Source organism: Pipistrellus hanaki (assembly GCF_964339955.1).
Source record: "Pipistrellus hanaki genome assembly, chromosome: 14".
NCBI classification, from domain to species: domain Eukaryota; kingdom Metazoa; phylum Chordata; class Mammalia; order Chiroptera; family Vespertilionidae; genus Pipistrellus; species Pipistrellus hanaki.
Window position 1 is genome coordinate 40,465,184 of NC_140516.1, and position 18,983 is coordinate 40,484,166.

An 18,983-nucleotide genomic window follows, 5' to 3' on the forward strand; every position below is an offset into this window, starting at 1 on the left:
CCTCGTTGGTGCCCAGGAGTCACAGTCTAGATGCACTAAATAGTTCCCAGTTATCATACAAAAGGGAAGGCAGTGCCCTAAATGTCATGCTTGGCCAGGGGTGGACTGGGACTAGGGCGAGCACATTAGCTTATTCGTTCAGCTGTTACAGTGATGGACAACAGGGGCCCTCCTAGAGATTCCCAAGCAAACACTAGCAAGAGCAGTGCAAAGGGCATCACGCAGATGATACTGGACTGTCGTATATCTAATTAGCTGTTTTGGTTCAGTTAATGAGCTTAATAGTACTCAAGAAATCTCCATCATTTTGAAGAATATGAACACTCTGCCCTAAATGGATTCATACTTGGAACTTCAAAGCACTTTAGGAACTACTGTGCTATCCAAATAAATCTTCCAACTGTACATAATAAATCATTTGTTTTCTTTCCCAATTTGTCCATAGTTACTTCTCTTTAAAATAAATCTAAGAAATGCTGCTTTTCCAGAGAATTATAAAATTACATATTATAAAATGTAATTTCCTCCATTAAATAGTTAATCTCCTTTATTTGAACTACTTAGAAGTTTGACTTTTAGCTAAACAAGTTTGCTACTGGACACCCCCCCAGAATAACAACTATTTTGGCAGAAATAGCTTTTGCTTACAATGAACAGTGGCATGAATTTCTCGCTCTTCTCTGTACGTGCGGACATAACCTCTAACCCGGATAATGTCCCCAATTTCTATCTTTGTTCTCTGCTCAATGGTCTCTTGCAGCTTCTTAAGCTGGGACGTTAAGCTCAGTTCTCTTGCACTTGGAGCAGCTGTAGTTGTTAGGGCCAGAAGGAAAGAGAGAAATGTTTAACATAACCACTCCACCACATTTGTGAGCTACTTTGGGGGTAACACCATCACAAGACACTTATTTATTCTACTTTGGATTAGTTGTTCTACATAGGAAATCTGCATAACTTTAAAAGATCCTCTACTGAATCAAGGCATTAAGCTGCAATTATTCAAAAGTAGGATGAAGGGTACAGAGTCTAGAAGCCCTACATCAGCAATGCAAAAGGCTCTATGTGGTCCTCAGCTGAATTCTGTATGGGTTCAATGGGTTTGGTGGCAATAGCTCTCAACAACCCTATAAAGTGTCCTTGCAGTGAGACTGAGGTCTGGAGGAAGGGGAAAGGGGGCCTAAGAGTCTGGATTGGTGGTCTGTGTATAGGGGAAGCAAAATCACCTTAGGCAGATTTCCTAGGTGCTCAACAGTCTAATCTCTCACCTCTCATCTTTGTTGGGTAACTAAGATAATCTCTCTCTCTCTCTCTCTCTCTCTCTCTCTCTCTCTCTCTCACACACACACACACACACACACACACTCATTCTCATGCCACTTAAAACTATAAACTTAATAGAGTCCATCTTATACATAGAGTTGCTGTGCATGATCTAAATTAACTCTTACATTTTGAGCTTAGCACAATGCCAGATCCACAGGAAGAATTCAATAAATGTCAGCTATTTGGAAAAAAAAAAAAAAATTAAGCCCTCTGGACAAAATCATTTTCTTTTCTTTGAGGCTTTTCATTGGGGATTACTGGGTAGAAAAGTACAAATCAGTTCCTAGTTTATTACATATTGTCAGAATGTCTGCAATAAATAAATGAATAAATAAATAAATAAATAAAAGTATTTTCTTTCTACAAGGTGTCACCAGCCATCTATGCATGCTTCTGGCTCCCACATTGGCTTCAGTAATTTGGATTATTAAAAAAAATATATTTTTATTGATTTCAGAGAGGAAGGGGGAGAGAAAGAGAGGGAGAAGGAGAGGGAGAGGGAGAGTGAGAGAGTTAGAAACAGCAACGAGATTTACTTCCTATTATCATTTTATTATTTCTTTTCTACCATATTATTTTTGGTTTGTCATATACTAGGGCTCCTACAAAGAAATGAATCTCTCTTTGGGAGTACTAATCAAATATTCTGCTCTTTAACCTAACACAACTTAGATGAATACATCTATTATATCAAGGGAAACTGCAACCTCAGGAGCACAGAGGACTTCATGTATCCAGTAACCAACAGCTAGGAATCTAGACACAATCAGCATTAATATCACTCAGCTTACTGGGTTTCTTCAAAAATACCCAAGTATTACTTTTTAAAAGGTTTTCCATCCCCAAGTCCTCTCCTACTTAGGCTGAATTTTAAACGCCTTTATAAGTCTCACTGCCATTATTCAGACAGTATAGGTGATAATAAATGCTTCATATCGTACTGTTGAAATGATCTGTCTAATGGCTGGCCTGAGAAAAAGGTGCTGAGTAGCTTTCATTTAAAGGGTGCACGATACTACCAAAAGGAAAAAAAAGGAAAGCTCAAGATATGTGATTTAATGAATATAATGAGATGGCTAGAGCCTGACAGAATTTCATTTTAAGTGGTCTATTCCATGATGAAAGATAAGCCCTCTTTAAAATTCTAATATTAAGGGCCCAGCTTTCTTAACTTTCCTCCTAAGCTAACTCAAAATGCTACATTCAATGTGACATTTATAGGAGTTAATATCATATTCTTATACCTCAACTGATTGGAACATAAAATTTGGTTAAAAAAAAATCAGTCTTCATTGGCCACTTTCCAGTGAAAAGCTTTAAAACTGGGGACAATTAAACTAAAAGGAGAAAATGGGCTAGTCACGAACAATTTAAAGATGCCACTCCATATACAACATGATGAGAACAATTTGCAGGCTTTTTTCCTGTTCTCTTACCTTCTTTATTTTTATTCTCAAAGCAAGTTTCAATTAATTTTCAGTCTGTCCACTCCAATTGTTCATCTATGTATTCATTTAGATAGATATTTTTTAAAAGCCACACTTTCAGTATTAACAGCAATTTTACCTAAAAATTACTAAGTATAAGAGTTATATAATATTCCTGATGATGTCATTTCTTTAAAAAAGAGCTTTGAAAAATAAAACAATGGCTAAAACAGGGGTCTGCAAACCTTGGCCTATGGGCCATTTCCATCCACAACCTGTTTCTATAAATAAAGTTTTATTGGAACAGAGCCTTGCTGTTCATGTATAGTCTATGGCAGTTCTATGTTATAATGGAGCGCTAAATAGTTGAAAGGCAGACCATGTGGCCCACAAAGCAGGAAACATTTACCATCTGGCTCAATACAGAAAAAGTGCTGACCCTTGGCATGAAACATGTATGCACATTCAAACTATATCTTCCGAAGAAAATACGCACACAAACCTACACCTTCTAAATGAAAACTGTGGCAATACAACAATCATAAATCTTCAAATGATTTTAATACGCTAGACATATGCAAATTCAGATATTTGATTATCTCATAGGCTTATTTCCTGCTTCTGAGATATCTGCATAAAAACCTGTTGTCTTTCTTTTTTTTTAATCTACAAAACTTCCTAAGCAAACTTCCTACAGTGACACTGATTTAGATTTTCTCAAACTAGGAAAGGGGAATACGAAAGTTATGTGAAAATGATGGTCAAATTCTAAATGTAAATGCAATAGAAAATTAGGCAAAATAGTATCCATTAGTCAGTATAGTCAAAGCAGGGGATTGAGATTCTGACAGGAAATGGCAGAAAGGAAAGAAGAAACCATCCCAAGGGTTACACATTACTGTGTATAACATGAAATAGATACTGGATGTTAGATACGACAGCAGGCAATATACATTGAATAACCCCACTGTGCATGGTCCCATACTGTCTATGTCGTAAAACAGGACAAACAAGGTCCCACTTTCTGTAGCTCCTCTAGAACCAAAATGATCACTAACATTGCACTGTATTTTTTTAATATTAGGAAGTTAAGCAACTAAAAAAACCACCTATTAAAATACACCCAATAAATTTTAAATACTGTTTTAGTTATAGTCTATGTGTTCACTATATAATTTTTCTGTTTATATTACTTAATGTCTAACTTCAAAGGAATCCTGTCTTCTCATTCTCATCAATGTTAGAATTTCTGGCACAGTTGTTGAACATGCAGACATTTAAAAAAAAACAAAACTAGGATCTGAACAGCAGCATAGAAGTTAGTGGCAACCACATTAAGAGGAAAAGTCTTCAAAATCTTCTTTGGCCAAGTGGCATGCCCGGAGCAAGGGAATTCTGACCTGATTGGCAATTAGGCTAAAACATCTTGATTTGGATAGTGACTGAAATGCTGAAATTCTTAGTAACCTAGTCCCATTCCAGTAGATTAGGAGGAAGTGAGCACCAAAGTAATGGGAAAAAAGAAAACCAAGCAGCTCCCCTTTAATTCCAATTTGCAGAGAAGCCAAAGTTCTCTGCAGGGCAGTGATTCAAGATAGTCAATGTAATTCATCGGTGGGTAAATGTGAAAATTTAGGCCCTACGGCTATTCTGATGAGCTGCCTTGAATAAAATCCACTGGTTAGCTGAAAAGCAAAGGAGTGTGGTAAATGAAATTACCTGGGGAAGACTCGGTATCAGTCAACTTTTTCCAGCAGATGCAGTTTATCACTCCAGTGCTATCATCCACTGCAAGAGAAGTGTAAAAGAACAGAACAGAGATTTGGGCATTGCCAGTGAATTAGCATATTGTGATTGATCAGGCCATACTAAAAGAGCCTTTTCCAATTCTCCTTCCAGCTTTAGACATAATCTCCCACCCTACACCAGTGGAAACTGCTTTCCTCAATGTCAAAGTGATATATGGGCCCAGTGGAATGTAGTCAACATGCCACTTACCCTACACCTCAAGGGTACTAATGATTCTTATCTAAGCCTCTCCTAAAACTGGTGTCCTGGGGAAGTTAAGAGCAAAAATCTCAATGACTGCTAGCCTTGCTCTTCTACCCTGCAACAAGAGAGTGTCACGTGGTCTTGTGGTCAGAGGCACTAAGGGTGCAGCCTTTTGTCACCATTTGTTCTTCCACTAGCTTGCTGACTCACCTAGACAAAGCATCCCAAGTCTTTGGGCCTGAGCACAAAAAAAGCCAAGTACATCACAGAAGGGCAAAGTTTTATTTTCATAATAGGAAATGATTATATCTTGGTCACCCACATAATACGGGTCTGGCTTATTTTATCCACAATGCAAAAACAACAAACCAAATCAAAGAATTCCCATTGCACTTGGATTTATAAATGTAGAGGTAGTTGAAGATGTTTACTATGGGATAAGTGTTTTATCTTTGCCTAATTTCTATATATATATATATATATATATATATATATATATATATATATATATATTAATTTCAGACAGGGAGAGGGAAAGAGAGATAGAAACAACCATCAATGATAAGAGAGAATCATTGATTGGCTGGCTCCTACACACCTTTTACTGGGGATCAAGCCTGCAACCCGGGCATGTGCCCTTGACTGGAACTGAACCTTGGACCCTTGATTCCACAGGCCAATGCTCTATCCACTGAGCCAAGCATGCTAGGGTATCTTTGCCTAATTTCTGACAAACTCAGAGCAAAGGTTGCTAAACCTGGGGTCAGTAGGCTTAATGATTTGTAAAAATCCTCAGCTAGACTGTTGTAAAGCACTTATAATATATGAGAAACACAGGCAAACATTTTTTATTGCTGGTTTAAATGTGGAAAGCTAAAACTGAGAAGAATATTTCTTACACTAAAATACGTTCTAGATGGATTTTATTTTAAGTGTAATGTAGATAAACTTCAGAAGATAAGAAGAAAATTTGGGCTTATAGTTGGTGGTGAGACACTTCTTTAAGCAAACCTAAAAATCATTTTTAAAGTATGATATATTTGTACAACTAAAAACCAATACTGTATAGCAATATTGCAAATGATGGGGTTAGTGTCTTAATATATAAAGAGCTCATACAAATTAATGAGGAAAAGACCAAGACCACAAGAGAAAAAGTGGCCAAGAAAAAATGTCATTCATGAAAGATATAAAAATGGTCAATAAACATATGTCAGCACACTACTCACTAGTTACAAAAAAATAAAAGCAAATTTAAATAATTTATTCAACTACTAAAATGACAAGTAGTATTAAAAACACTGATAACCTCATGTGCTTACTATTAGTGAGACTGCAAATCTGTATCAAATTTATAAAGAGCAAGCTTGGAAATATGTACCAAATTTTAAAATGAATACAGTGGAGTCTCTGACTTAGCATTTCCTTCCAGTAATTTATCCTCAGGAGGAAAACAGAACAAATACAATATATACATATTGTTTACACTACTGAAAGTTGGAAATAAACTAAATATTTATAAATATTGAATAGACTAAATAAATTACAATGACATAGCATATGAGAATAAGACATTACAATGAAGACTGTTCATTGCTGTTAAAGAATATTCATGCTTCATTGCAAAACAGAAATTGTATATATAATCTTTTTTTCCCCCTAAGGAAAAAGAGTTTATTCATGATAAAGGCAATTGTATATATAATCTTATATATAATCTAACTTATAAAAAACATTAGTTTATTTTGACAGAAATTATTTTAAGACATTAAAATGCTAATAGAAGTTTCTCTTGGAATATGGGGAAGGAGCCCCATATTCAATGTATTCTTGAACTGTAAGCCTAATTTCAGGGCTATTAAGAGAAAGAAATATGAATTATAGTTATGAGGAAATAGGCGTATTTCTTCAATATGAGGAACGTATTAGAAATATTAGGATGTTCAAACATTGACATTGTTTTTGTCTGACTTACAGATGTCACATGAGTTTTCTGTAGTATCAAAAATTTCTCTAGCTTAAAATTTTATTTTCTAATGAGTTAAGTATCATTTTAAGAAGCAAAAAAATTAATAAGGGCATTTTGAGTTTTAAAAAATGTATGACAGCTTTAGGCATGGCGCTTCTCTGGCCAGTTTAAAGTCTTGATTTATAATTGAAAGTCAAAAAATGACTTTCATGATTATTTGTTCTAACAAATGGGAGGTCATTCTGATCTTGACTGTACCTCCCAGGATTCTAGGTCTACGCTAGAGTAGATGCCAGGTGCTCTGTGTGCTCAGGGCAATGCCACTTCCTGGTTTGTAAGTGCTCCCAATAGACCCTCTCCCAGCGCCCTGAGGTTTAGCTGCTACGCCGGGTCATTTCCAGCTGGGCAGTACCACCTGGGCTGCAGCCTTTTGTTTCAGCTCTGGGCCGGGTCAGTAGGAGCAGGAAGCATCCTCAGCAAAGACCTGTGGTAAGTCAGGCAGAGCAGGACCCAGGACAGCAGGAGCGGCCACCTAGCAGGTGACCCTAGAGCTAAGCTGGGCCCCGAGGACAGAAGGGAGAGAGCAGCTCTTCCTTGAATAGGCTCACGTGACTTAAACTCACAAAAGTATTTCTACTCTCAATTATTTCAACCTTCAGCTCACAGATGTGTCATGACATCCACTCTAAGGGAAATGTTTATTGGGAAGACACAGACATAATGCCTTCATCTTTTTAATACTGGAAAAGGGGTTAAATGAAGCCCCTTTAGGTCACAGGAATGATACCCACTCTAGCCCTAAGCCAGGATTGATGTCCTCAAACAACCTCATTTACTTGATTTAAATCTAGATGCTTGGGGCAGAGGGGAGGGTGAGAGAAAAATCCAATTGAATTACATGCGAACTATATAGCAACTAGTTAGTAAATACACTGGACTCCTCCATTACTGAGCAAGTAACTGAGCCTTAGTTTTCTCATCTGTAAAATGGAAATATCTGTCCTTTCTATTTCAAAAGCTGAGAGAGAGTAACATAAAATTATGCATGTAAACATGCTTTGTAAATTGAAAGATACTATTATTTCATCACTGGTATTTGGGAGAAAGTACTGTATACTATAGATCCGTGGTTGGCAAACTGCAGCTCTTTGGCCCTTTGCATGTGGCTCTCCCACAAAATACCACGGTCTGGGCAAGTCTATTTTGAAGAAGTAGCATTAGAAGAAGTTTACGTTTAAAAAATTTGGCTCTCAAAAGAAATTTCAATCGTTGTACTGTTGATATTTGGCTCTGTTGACTAATGATGATGCTATAGATGATGACTTTGCCCACAGCTGGGTATGCTGTAGGAACTTAGTGACTGCTTGTTGAATTGTCTGAAGAAAAATAAAACCAATATCTTTGTTAAAATAAAGTAGAAATGAGATCCAATAAGGGAATCTAGTTCGGAGTTTTAAAAACAAATATGCTGGGGGGAAAAGCAGAGGACATGAGAAATCTCATCTTTGCATGACATTTTATACTAAGCACAAAACAATCATCCTCAGGAAAATGAACACATGTTGAAGGAATTCAATGATACTGTACCTGTAAATTATCAACCAAGCACAGACTAGCAATGAAATGTTCTTGGTCACCTAGTTCAACTGCCTCTATCTTTCCCCAAGTAGAGCAAGAACACAGATCCAAGGCAACACAACAAAAAATGACAATGTCAATTATAGCAAAGATTTGGAATTCAGAGTTAGGCTTCCCACAAAATATCTAGCTTGGCTCCTTATCTATAAAGGATTTTAGAGCTTCATAAGGCAATGTGTTAAAATCCTTACATTAAACTCAATTAAAAAAAAAATCAAGACTCTTGACACTAGAATCATACTCCAATAATTCAATGATATCCAAACTATAGAAACCCTTATATTTCCATCATCATGAGGGAAGAGAAATTTTCTGATAATGCATATTTAGCTCTTTAAGTAGCAAAAGGCTTTTTTAAAAGAACTTTTCTGACCCAGCCGGTGTGGCTGTGTTTGAGCGTCAACCTGTGAACCAGGAGTCACAGTTCAATTCCGGTCAGGGAACATGCCGGGGTTGTGGGCTCGATCCCCAGCAGAGGTGATGCAGAAGGCAGCCGATCAATGTTTCTTTCTATATACCCCTCTCTCTCCAAAATCAATACAAACATATTAAAAAAAAATTTTCTGGATATAAATCTTACAGCTTATTTTCACACCTCCTTGCCTTCTTTCTTGAAGGGCCTACTTTAGCATTAATCTAGCCTCTTCTTTTTAAAGTATCAGTATAGACATACCTTACCATCCTTTGCTATTTATAGCTACGTCCTCAGGTATCAGGTGTTGTCTCTGATCAACCAGTGATCCTAGACTGCCGTATTTTAATTCTTCTGCCTTTTCACTCCCCAGCAGCTGTCACCTGACAGTACTCATTCTGACTTGTTGCCTCATTTTACACTTAGTCCCTGTCAGGGGCTCCAAGGGGCTCCCGATAGAGCAAAGTTGCATGGGGGTCTGTGAGAGTCCCCAGTGGCTCTGAAAGGCTGGGGTTATTTCAAATTCAGCATTCACATAAGTGGGGGTCCTCCCACATAAACTCAGTGTCAGACACAACTGTTCTTACCTCCGTAACTGTAGAAAGTATTCTTTTCTTTCACTCCAATTACAGTTCCCAAGATATCTACTTGTTTTATTGGATGCCCATTATAAAAAAATATACCTGAAATTAAAAAAAAAAAAAAGATAAAGTCCATATAATGTATGATTATATTTTCTGTTTCAATCACTGTTAACTGTGGGGATGAGGGTGGGGATGGGTGGTTGTGTAAAAAAATCTGTGGCATGCTGCTTGCTGAAATTCCAGACTTAAGAACCAGCCCTTGACAAACGGCAAGCCCCAAGAAATCAGGTGTCTTTTCCTCAAGGGTCATAATGAGAAAGCCTGGCTTTAAAGAAGCGCGTGCTACCGTTGGCAGGTGTGGTTCAGTTGGTTGGGCATTGAGCTGTGCATCAAGAGGTCACCAGTTCAATTCTGGGTGAAGGCATATGCCGGATTGTGGGTTCGATCCCCAGTAGGGGGCAAGCAGAAGGCAGCCAATTGATGTTTTGCTCTTACATCAGTTTCTCCCTCTTCCTTGCCCTCTCTCAAAATATAAATAAATAAATGAAAAAAAATAAGGAAGCATGCACTAGTACAAAAGGAAAACCAATATTGCCCAACTGGATTTGGTTAATCTTCCTTCCACTTGTGAAAATGAAATGTAACTCCCTGAAGAACTCTCATAAAGAGCCTGGAAACAGTCCTTATATCACAGAACCAAAATTAGCACCGTATTGTGAGGGACTGGAAAGGAAAAAAGAGGAAACCAGGAGAAAGGCTTCTTGGACTTTTTCACTGGTGCTTTCCAAGGAAACCAGTCATCATGTCTATTAATTAGAAGTAGCTTTTTTTTTTTTTTTTTTTTTTAAGAGAATATAATTAAGTTACCATTATGCTTTGGGACCAACACATTACAACTCAAAAACTCGATTTCTTTAGCCTTACACTTAAAATGCTTTGTTGCTCCAATTACTATTTCTCGAGGGCCCACTACATGCCAGGCACTGCCCTAAGCACTGGGAGTACAAGACAGATGATGCCCTTCCTCTCAGGGAGTTTATATTATTGTGATATAAATTCAAATTTTGACGTGCTTTCAAAACTAAATAAAACCCCACAAGAAATCAAGTTAGCCGAAACCGGTTTGGCTCAGTGTCGGCCTGAGGACTGAAAGGTGGGTTTGATTCCAGTCGGGGGCATGTGCCTTGCCGGCACATCCCCAGTGGGGGGTGTGCAGGAGGCAGCTGGCCGATGTTTCTAGTTCTCTGTCCCTCTCCCTTCCTCTCTGTAAAAAAATCAATAAAATATATGAAGAAGAAGAAGAAGAAGAAGAAGAAGAAGAAGAAGAAGAAGAAGAAGAAGAAGAAGAAGAAGAAATCAGGTTAGTCCCCATTTTTACAAAGAAGCTTTACAGGTGAGTCCCATCCAGGCCAGTTAGGAAAGGGGGCAAGGCCTGGGGATGCCTGGTCCAGGGAGCTTTTCCACCAAAAGAGGCCCAAGAAAAATAACTGGGCGTTTTAAAATACGGAAGACTTCAAACTACTGTAAAAACATTCATCATTACAAAAATTACGCCTCCAAACACCTGTTTCAAAAAAGATTTTTAGACAGTTTTTAATTTGCACAGATCCTCTTTTGAGGATCCAGGCTAGGCCATTTTCAAAGCCTGCTGGAGGGAAGGCTTTCCTGAAAGCCCCCAAGCCCCAGGTCTCTCCAGTTTGGGGGGAGGAGGGGGCGGAAGGGGTGCAGATGCAGCACAGGGCATCCACCAGGCGACCAGTCACATACCTGGCACCTGGCACGACTCCTTTAAGTCCAAGATATCCCTGACGTAAAGTTTTGCAAAGGCTAGAAACACCGGATCCAAGCCCCACATGAGGGAAGGGGTCTCCTCCTCACCCCGGCTGGATTCAGACTCCATCGGAAGGCTGGGCTGTGGCTTGCAGCCAATCCTGAAAGTCTCACATCAGTGAGTGGAGAAATCTAGACTGGAGACAAAATCAGGATGCAAGGCGGTTAAAGTGGGTGAAACTGGCGTGGCCCCTACGCCGATGGCGGCGGGCGGGCATCCAGAACTCCGCAGGGGCTCAACCAGGGGCTCGGGGCCTGTCACACTGCACGCCATGGGCCTGGCTTAGGAGGCGCCTCCCGCGTGAGGACGTGTCAGCTCCTTAGAACTCTCCCCTTGGAGTCTCTTCTGCCCCACGGGAGTGTCTCCTTCCCCCCAAAAGTAAACACCAACTTTGCCCTTTGGGGAGATGGGTCCAGACAGGCGTAACCAGAAGCCGCTCTAACGGGCGGGGCCCGCTGAGGAGTTGGCGCCCTCGTGGCCGTACACTGGTGGGGCACAGGGGGTGGGTGTGCCCGTCGGTCTGGTCCAGCACTTTCCGGCTTTCCGGATGTGACTGAGAAAAGAAGGCGAGCGGAAACCGAGAACAGACGTGATCTGTAGTCCGGCTGGCCGCGCCCGCGCTGCCGCCCTCAGATCTCCGGAGCGCGCAGGCGCGGCCCTTCCGGCACTCCGGATTGGTTGCCTCTGAAGTTCCGGCGGGGCGGACCCCGCCCTCGGGGCGGGACCAAAGCCACGCGTCTCCGCCCAGGCCTTTCCTCCCGGCCGCCGCGGCCACGCCCACCACCCAGAGACCACTGCCTTCCAGGTGGCGGTTTGCGAGGCACTGGTTTCAGCTCTCCTGGTCCCGCCACCCGCCCGGAACCCGCGAGTCTTCGTGGGAACGCAGAGCCCAACTCTCCCAAGACCTTGGGATCTGGCCTTGAAATTTCTGCTGCCTAAACCCGGCGCTCAAAGTCACCCTTTCACTCCCCCCCGCACCTCCCCATCCCCCAATACACACATCACACATAACACAAGAGAGGTTGGGATTGGTTCGGACAATTTTTTTTTTAAGGGCGGTTTTCCTGATATATTAAATGAAAAAGTAAATAAAGCAATACCAAAAGCAGGATTGCATTCTGACATATTTTAAATGCTAATTTACCCTTGATCAATGACCGTCCTAACACATGCTTTGGGATTCTACAGTCTCACTTGGAGGTAATGTCAATATCTAAATTTGAGCCTTTATATAAATGTGAGGTTCTGCTCTTACTTTGCTACACTCTGGATTGTTATACATTCAAGAATTTTTAAAAGGCTGGCATTTTTGGGTAGTAAAATATGGCCACCTTGATGGTGCTTGTTCTCAGTAGTCCTAATTTAAAATGAGGAAAGATAGCCACGTTCCACTCCCATGAACAGATAAGCACATCATGATGTTACATGAGATTGTAATTCTTCCTAATTTACGGGGACTATAAAATGTCAGGAGTATGGGTCACTCTGGCAGGCCATTCCTGGGATGGTAGGTGGTAGCCAAAGCAATCATTGCTAACCCATTAGCGGAGAAGGAACTCCAAGCAGTTGGAATGGAAAATGTATGTCATTAGAACGATGGCATTTAATTACATCCCTAGCCACTGAAGCTAAAAAAAAAAACCAGTCCTTGGTAAAGCACAGCATTGCCCAAATTCTATTGCCATGAACAGTTGGGTCTGTGGAATTGAGAAGACACCCTTTCTAGTAAGGGGAGACTCTCTTGGAGCAACAACACTCAAGAGGACACCCTGTAGGACAGTGCCTCCAGCTGACCTTTTGGGTGAGAGACAGGTTGGGTGACATTTTCATGTCTGCACACATCTGCTCCAGGGTGGAACCCAAGAAGAAAATCAGTATGGGTGTGCTCAGAGCCTGAGGAGAGTTTGGAATGACTGTCATGGTTTTCAGGGGCAGAGTGCTGAGTGCTAGAAACAAGGGACCTTGTGGATTCCATGATTACTGCCAGCTTTGGGGAGGGCCACACCTGGGAGAAGGGGTGATTGTGAGCAGACCAGGAAGGTAGAACTCCTTAGACTCTAGGGATGCTTCTTTTGATCTGAGCCTAAAACATAAAGGAATCTGTTGTAGCTGAAACCTAAGGTGAGATGTGTAACAGCCTAAGGTGAGAAATGGAATAGAATTTCCAGACTGCACAGGCATCTATAAATAGAAGAGTTTGGAAGGATCTTCTTCCCTGACATCTCTATCAGGAGAGATTCCAGGTTCCCCAAATCACTGCTTACCAATAGGCAAAGGGACTCCTGAAACCATTAACACTGGAAGGCTCTTCAGCTTGAGATTTCAAAACCCTGCATCCCTGGCCAGATAGCTCAGTTAGTTAGAACGTGGTCCTGATATACCAAAGTTGTGGCTTTGATCTTCTGTCATAATACATAGAAGAAGCAACCAATGAATGCATAAATAAATGGAACAATGTGTGTTCTCTCTCTCGCTCTCGCTCTCTCTCTCTCTCTCTCTCTCTCTCTCTCTCTCTCTCTCTCAACCAATAAGTAAAACTTTTAAAAAATCCTCCAAAGCAGATACTTCAAAATTCAATAGTCAACACTTAATGCTGGGAACCTTTTTTATAGCTTCTTAATGTGAAATAATTTGGTTTTGAAAATTTTTTTGACAGACTGGACAATCTCTTCTAGAAAGTTAAGATTTTAGCAAACTCATCTGGAAAATGAGGTTGAACTATCTCCAACCTCAGAGCTCAAAAAGCTGGACTTAACCATTTCTGATATTTTTACAGGTAAAACGGTGTTTGCCCATTTGCAATTGGGTTAGATTTTGTGTTCAAAGTTTATAATAAAGACAGCTTATCAACATTCTTATTATGATAAGGTTATAACCCTGGAGGGCCACCTTTAGTGACTCAGCATACCTTGAGCACTTCCTGTGTGCTGTGGGGGAGCATTAAGAATTTTTATTTCACTGGAGCAAAAAAAAAATGATGCATGTAATAACAAAGTAAGAGCCTACATTGTGATGAAATACAGAATGTGTGGCCTGCATAATAATTACTGTATGGGTTACAGGAGGTAAACAGAGGGGCAGGGGCTCATTAAGTAAGGTAACATGTACCCACCTGAACAAGATAAGCACTCAGTCCACGTAAACTGTTATTATTATTATTATTATTCACTGTGGAGATGGGATTTAAGCTGGGGTTTGAGGCTATGGAGGAGTTGTTCATTCATTCATCATTCATGACACATATTTGTCAAGCATTTTTCAAGATACTGGGAGTAAGAAGGAGATGACACAGATTGGGTTAAGGACTAGTGGAGCTTCCATTCTGTTGGGGGAGGAGGAGGGAAAGGACAGTAAATAAATAAATTAATGAAATAAGCATAGATTGTCCTCAGTGTTTCCAAGCAAGTAAAAAGTGTATTATAATCGCCCAGATGAAAGTGTGGTGTTTACTTTATATAGATCTGTTTCAATCGAGTCAAGTAAAGTGACATTTAGGCTGAGACCTGAAGGATGAAGAGAAGCCAGTCATGCAGGAAAAAATGCTAAGGAAAGAGCATTGCAGAGAGCAATCAGAATGTCTGGAGGCAGGAGAGGACTTCCCAGTTGTAGGAACAGAAGAGCGTAGGGGAGAGTGGTCTTGAAAGCAATTGGAGAGATAAGCAGAAAGCAGATCCCAAAGGACCTCATATGCCATGATAGGTTGGGATTTTAGTCTCAGTCTCCCTATATGTAAAGAGGGGGGGGGAATATTATGATGAGGTGGGAGCAAGGTAAAGGCAGCAGGATGAGCAAGGCACATTTGTGGGCAAGCCAACAGAGCAGCTGGCTGAAGAGAGCTGCAGTGGAAACAGCTAGAGACCAGGATTTTAGCTAGATTCGGAAGGGCTTGAATTAATTCCTACTTTTATTCCTTGTAAGCAATAGGGTGTCTTTGACTATTGATCAGAGGAGTGATTTACTTAATTTTTAAATATTGCAGGAATACCTGCCACATCTAACATATTATGGTAAGGAATACAAAAAGATTGTAAGAAGACTTCTCTATCCAATTTACAGATTCTATTGTATTTTAAAACTGTCTTAGGCCCAGCTGGAGTGGCTCAGTGGTTGAGCATTAACCTATGAACCAGGAGGTCACAGTTAGATTCCTGGTCAGGGCACATGCTCGGTTTTCCGGTTGCGTTTTTTGGGGAGACCGGTTGCTGATTTTCTCCATCAGCTATGGCTGGAAATACCTGATGGTAGGGTTCGTAGTTAACATAGGTCCTTTGGGTCAAGCATAATGTGGTAGCTCAAGAAATAAGGAGTGAAGGACTGAATTGTAGAACAAAGTCAGAAATTACCTAGCTGGTGAAAGCAGTTACTTACAGCCTATCCTTCCTCATGGAGTCTTAAGTCAATTTCTAAGTCAGCAGGAGACATGTAATTCACTGGAATGAGAAGAACCAGAAATGATGTCAAAGGATGGCTGAGTGTGAGATACCTTCTAGGTCTTTACATTTAAACTAACTAACTCTTCTTTTTTGCCCAAATGGTCTGATGTGACCAAAGGAGATCCAGAGATGAGGGTAAGATGACATTTGCAAAGATGAAGCGAGCAGGAGGTAAGGGGTTGGGGTTCATCCTGGAGAGCAGAGAATAACTTTTTCATTAGGAACACTTGTGTCCCAAGAGCCTGGGTTGAGTGCATGAGAAAGAATTTTCCATTTTATGTTTTAAAAATCTGTATCCTGAAGAAAGTAGAATGGTGGTTGCCAGGGTCTGGGAGGAGGAGAAAATAGGCAGTTATTGTTTAATGGGTACAGAGTTTCAGTTTTGCAAGATGAAAAGAGTTATGGAGATGAATGGTACAGCAATGTGAATTGTACTTAATACCACTATACTGTGCACTTAAAAATTATTAAGATGGTAAATGTTACATATATTTTGTCACAATAAAAAAAAATGGAAGAAAGAGTTGTATCTCAGGGAGATGCTGAACATGGTGTGGTTTGTACTATGCAAACCTATGTGACAGTCACCTGTGCACCACATTATACCTGGTCATTTAAGTCACAAATTCACCCAGTGTCTTGCCAAGGGTGGAGGTTCCTGTGTGTACTGGGAGGTTTATGAGATAGGTGGACTCTTTGGAGTTGGACTCATGCTCATAATGAGCTGAGTGGAAACAATCATGCCTTGTTCTTCACCTCAGGTCTTAGGATACACATTCACTTTTCTGAGAAAATCCCAGAGTGTTGCTATGGCAGATGCCCTTAGAGGGGCTGAGCTGGTAACACAACTGCTTCCCTAGAAACCGCCATCTACCAGTGAGCACACCAGGTGGAAAATAAACTATCTGCGTCTTACTCTTATTTTTCTATTTTTATTATAAAAATTCCACAGAAAGTGCATGACACCTGGAGCTGACTAAGGATCTGGTTTTGAAGAAATGGAATGAAAAGACCTAAAATAATAATTGGGGCAAAATGTTGATATCTGTCCAAGCAGATAATTGTCTAAGCCAGAATAAAAGGATTACTAAAAATGTCAAAAAGAGATGAGAACCTTTCTTTTTTTTATGCGGAACTTTTATAAACGTTTATAATCTTGATAAAATAAATTGTGTACAGGCATGCACACAATTTCAAAACTAATGAAAAAATTATGGTGTATTTTCTAATTTTTATTTATTTATTTTTCATTCATTTATAGCTTTATTTTCTTTCTTTTTTCTTTTTTCTTTTTTTTTTTACAATAGTGATGGAGAGTATTTTATTTTTTAAATTTATTTTATTATTTTATTTTAATATTTTTTAAATTAAATTATTATCTGTGTACATATTTTAACATTTGCCCCCCCGCCAGTATTTTCTAATTTTTAAATTTTGAGTATATGTTACTCATTTAATAACAAAAGTCATTTAAAATCAACATCCCTTGAATCTCACAAAGGTAATGTTAAGCGAAAGAAGCCAGACATATTGGAGAGTATATACTGTATGATTCTATTTTTATAAGGAACAAAACCAGGCAAAACTATTCTATGGTGTTGGAAGTCAGGATAGTGGTTACCCTTTTGGGGGTGGTGACTGAGAATAGAAGAATGAAAGGGCTCTTGAATATATTCAATATTTCTTGATCTGTAGCTATATTTCAAGAAAATATTTTTTCAAGTTTTCATCCTTAGTATTTGAATTAGATGCATTCAAAGCTGAGAGAAATTAGAAAGCAAAAACTCATTAAATGCATAAAGCCCCACATTGTGTGTTATTGTCACTTGCATAGAAAACTAGCCATTTTAAATGTTAATATAATTTAAGAGATGAGCTATAGCCTCCTCCCGTATTTTTCTTAATTATTTGACATATACCAATAGGCTCAAGTAGCCACGGCATTTCATAAGCATTAGCATAAAGCTGGCCAATGGAATAGAATTTGGTTTTTCTTATCAATTTATCATTCTCCCCAGGGCTACTTTCGGTCTAGGAAAAACTGAACTCTCCAATGATGTCAAAGACAGCATATTGCAGAGGTTAATTAATGAGTCACCCGGAGAAGATTGAACAGCCATTGTGCTGACCTGTTTAAGAGCTAATCGGTCCGGATGATGTAATTTGCAGTCGTGCTCGATGTATATTAGCTGAATGGGTGACAGCTGCTTGGGCCCTGTAGATTAAAGGGTGAAGCATGGGGAGGTGAGTGCTTTTATATATATATATATATATATATATATATATATATATATATATATATATATATATTTATTTATTTAAATATATTTTATTGATTTTGTACAGAGAGAAAGGGAGAGAGATAGAGAGCTAGAAACGTCGATGAAAGAGAAACATCAACCAGCTGCCTCTTGCACACCCCCTACTGGGAATATGCCCGCAACCAAGATACATGCCCTTGACCGGAATCGAACCCGGGACCCTTCAGTCCCCAAGCCAATGCTCTATCCGTTGAGCCAAACCGGTTTCAGCGAGGTGAGTGCTTTAAAATGGAGAGACTTTTATAGAACGAGTGAATTCAACCTGGTCATACTGGTTACTCTGCTTGGGAAAGCCTGCTCAACTAATACAGATTTACCAGGCCTAACGCAATCTCAACTCCAAGATCACTTCATCAACTCCAGTAAACAATGATGCTCCCTTCCCTGAACTCCAGTAGTGCTTACAGTCAGTATTACACACTTTAGCACTTAATTTATTTTTTAAAAAATATATATTCTATTGATTTTTTACAGAGAGGAAGGGAGAGGAATAGATAGCTAGAAACGTCGATGAGAGAGAAACATCGACCAGCTGCCTCTTGCACACCCCCTATTGGGGATGTGCCCGTAACCAATTTACATGCCCTTGACTGGAATCGAACCTGGGACCTTTCAGTCCGCAGACCAACGCTCTACCACTGAGCCACCGGCTTCGGCAGCATTTATTTTTTGAATAAGTTACTTAAGGACTTAATTATTTCTGCATCTCTGCAAAATGTTTATAATTGTCCAAGCAGAAGGATGGTTACATGTAGGTTTATTCTATTCTTTCTACTTTTGTGTATTTAAAGATTCCCTTGGAAACAGAATTGGCAGAATTAGCAAATAAAAATGCAGGATCCCCAGTTAAATTTGAATTTCAAATAAACAATAAATAATCTGTTGCTATTAGTAATTTATACTTTATATAGTATGACAATATTTTATATATTTTAATTTAATCATATAATTCATCATGTTATTCATATATACTATTTTATCATAACATATATTGATGTTATTTACTTATATTATTTTATTACATGTTCCCATGACCCATATTTATACTACAAT

General features: G+C 39.5%; 1 protein-coding gene across 3 annotated transcripts in view; it reads right to left on the reverse strand.

Annotated features, from left to right (window-relative positions):
- The window catches only part of STN1 (STN1 subunit of CST complex), a 32,891-nt gene extending 21,064 nt beyond the window's left edge, over nt 1–11,827 (reverse strand). For 2 of the 3 annotated variants that reach the window (XM_084904025.1, XM_084904023.1), the window contains exons 1-5: nt 11,567–11,827; nt 11,113–11,312; nt 9,349–9,444; nt 4,470–4,538; nt 649–807 (exon numbers count right to left, since the gene is read on the reverse strand). In XM_084904025.1, coding sequence (XP_084760151.1) covers nt 649–807; nt 4,470–4,538; nt 9,349–9,444; nt 11,113–11,245 — 457 coding nt within the window. In that variant the 5' untranslated portion in view covers nt 11,246–11,312; nt 11,567–11,827. The remainder of the gene's footprint in view (nt 1–648; nt 808–4,469; nt 4,539–9,348; nt 9,445–11,112; nt 11,313–11,566) is intronic. The other variant, XM_084904024.1, reaches the window with a different exon arrangement.
- Between the last annotated feature and the right edge of the window lie 7,156 nt (nt 11,828–18,983).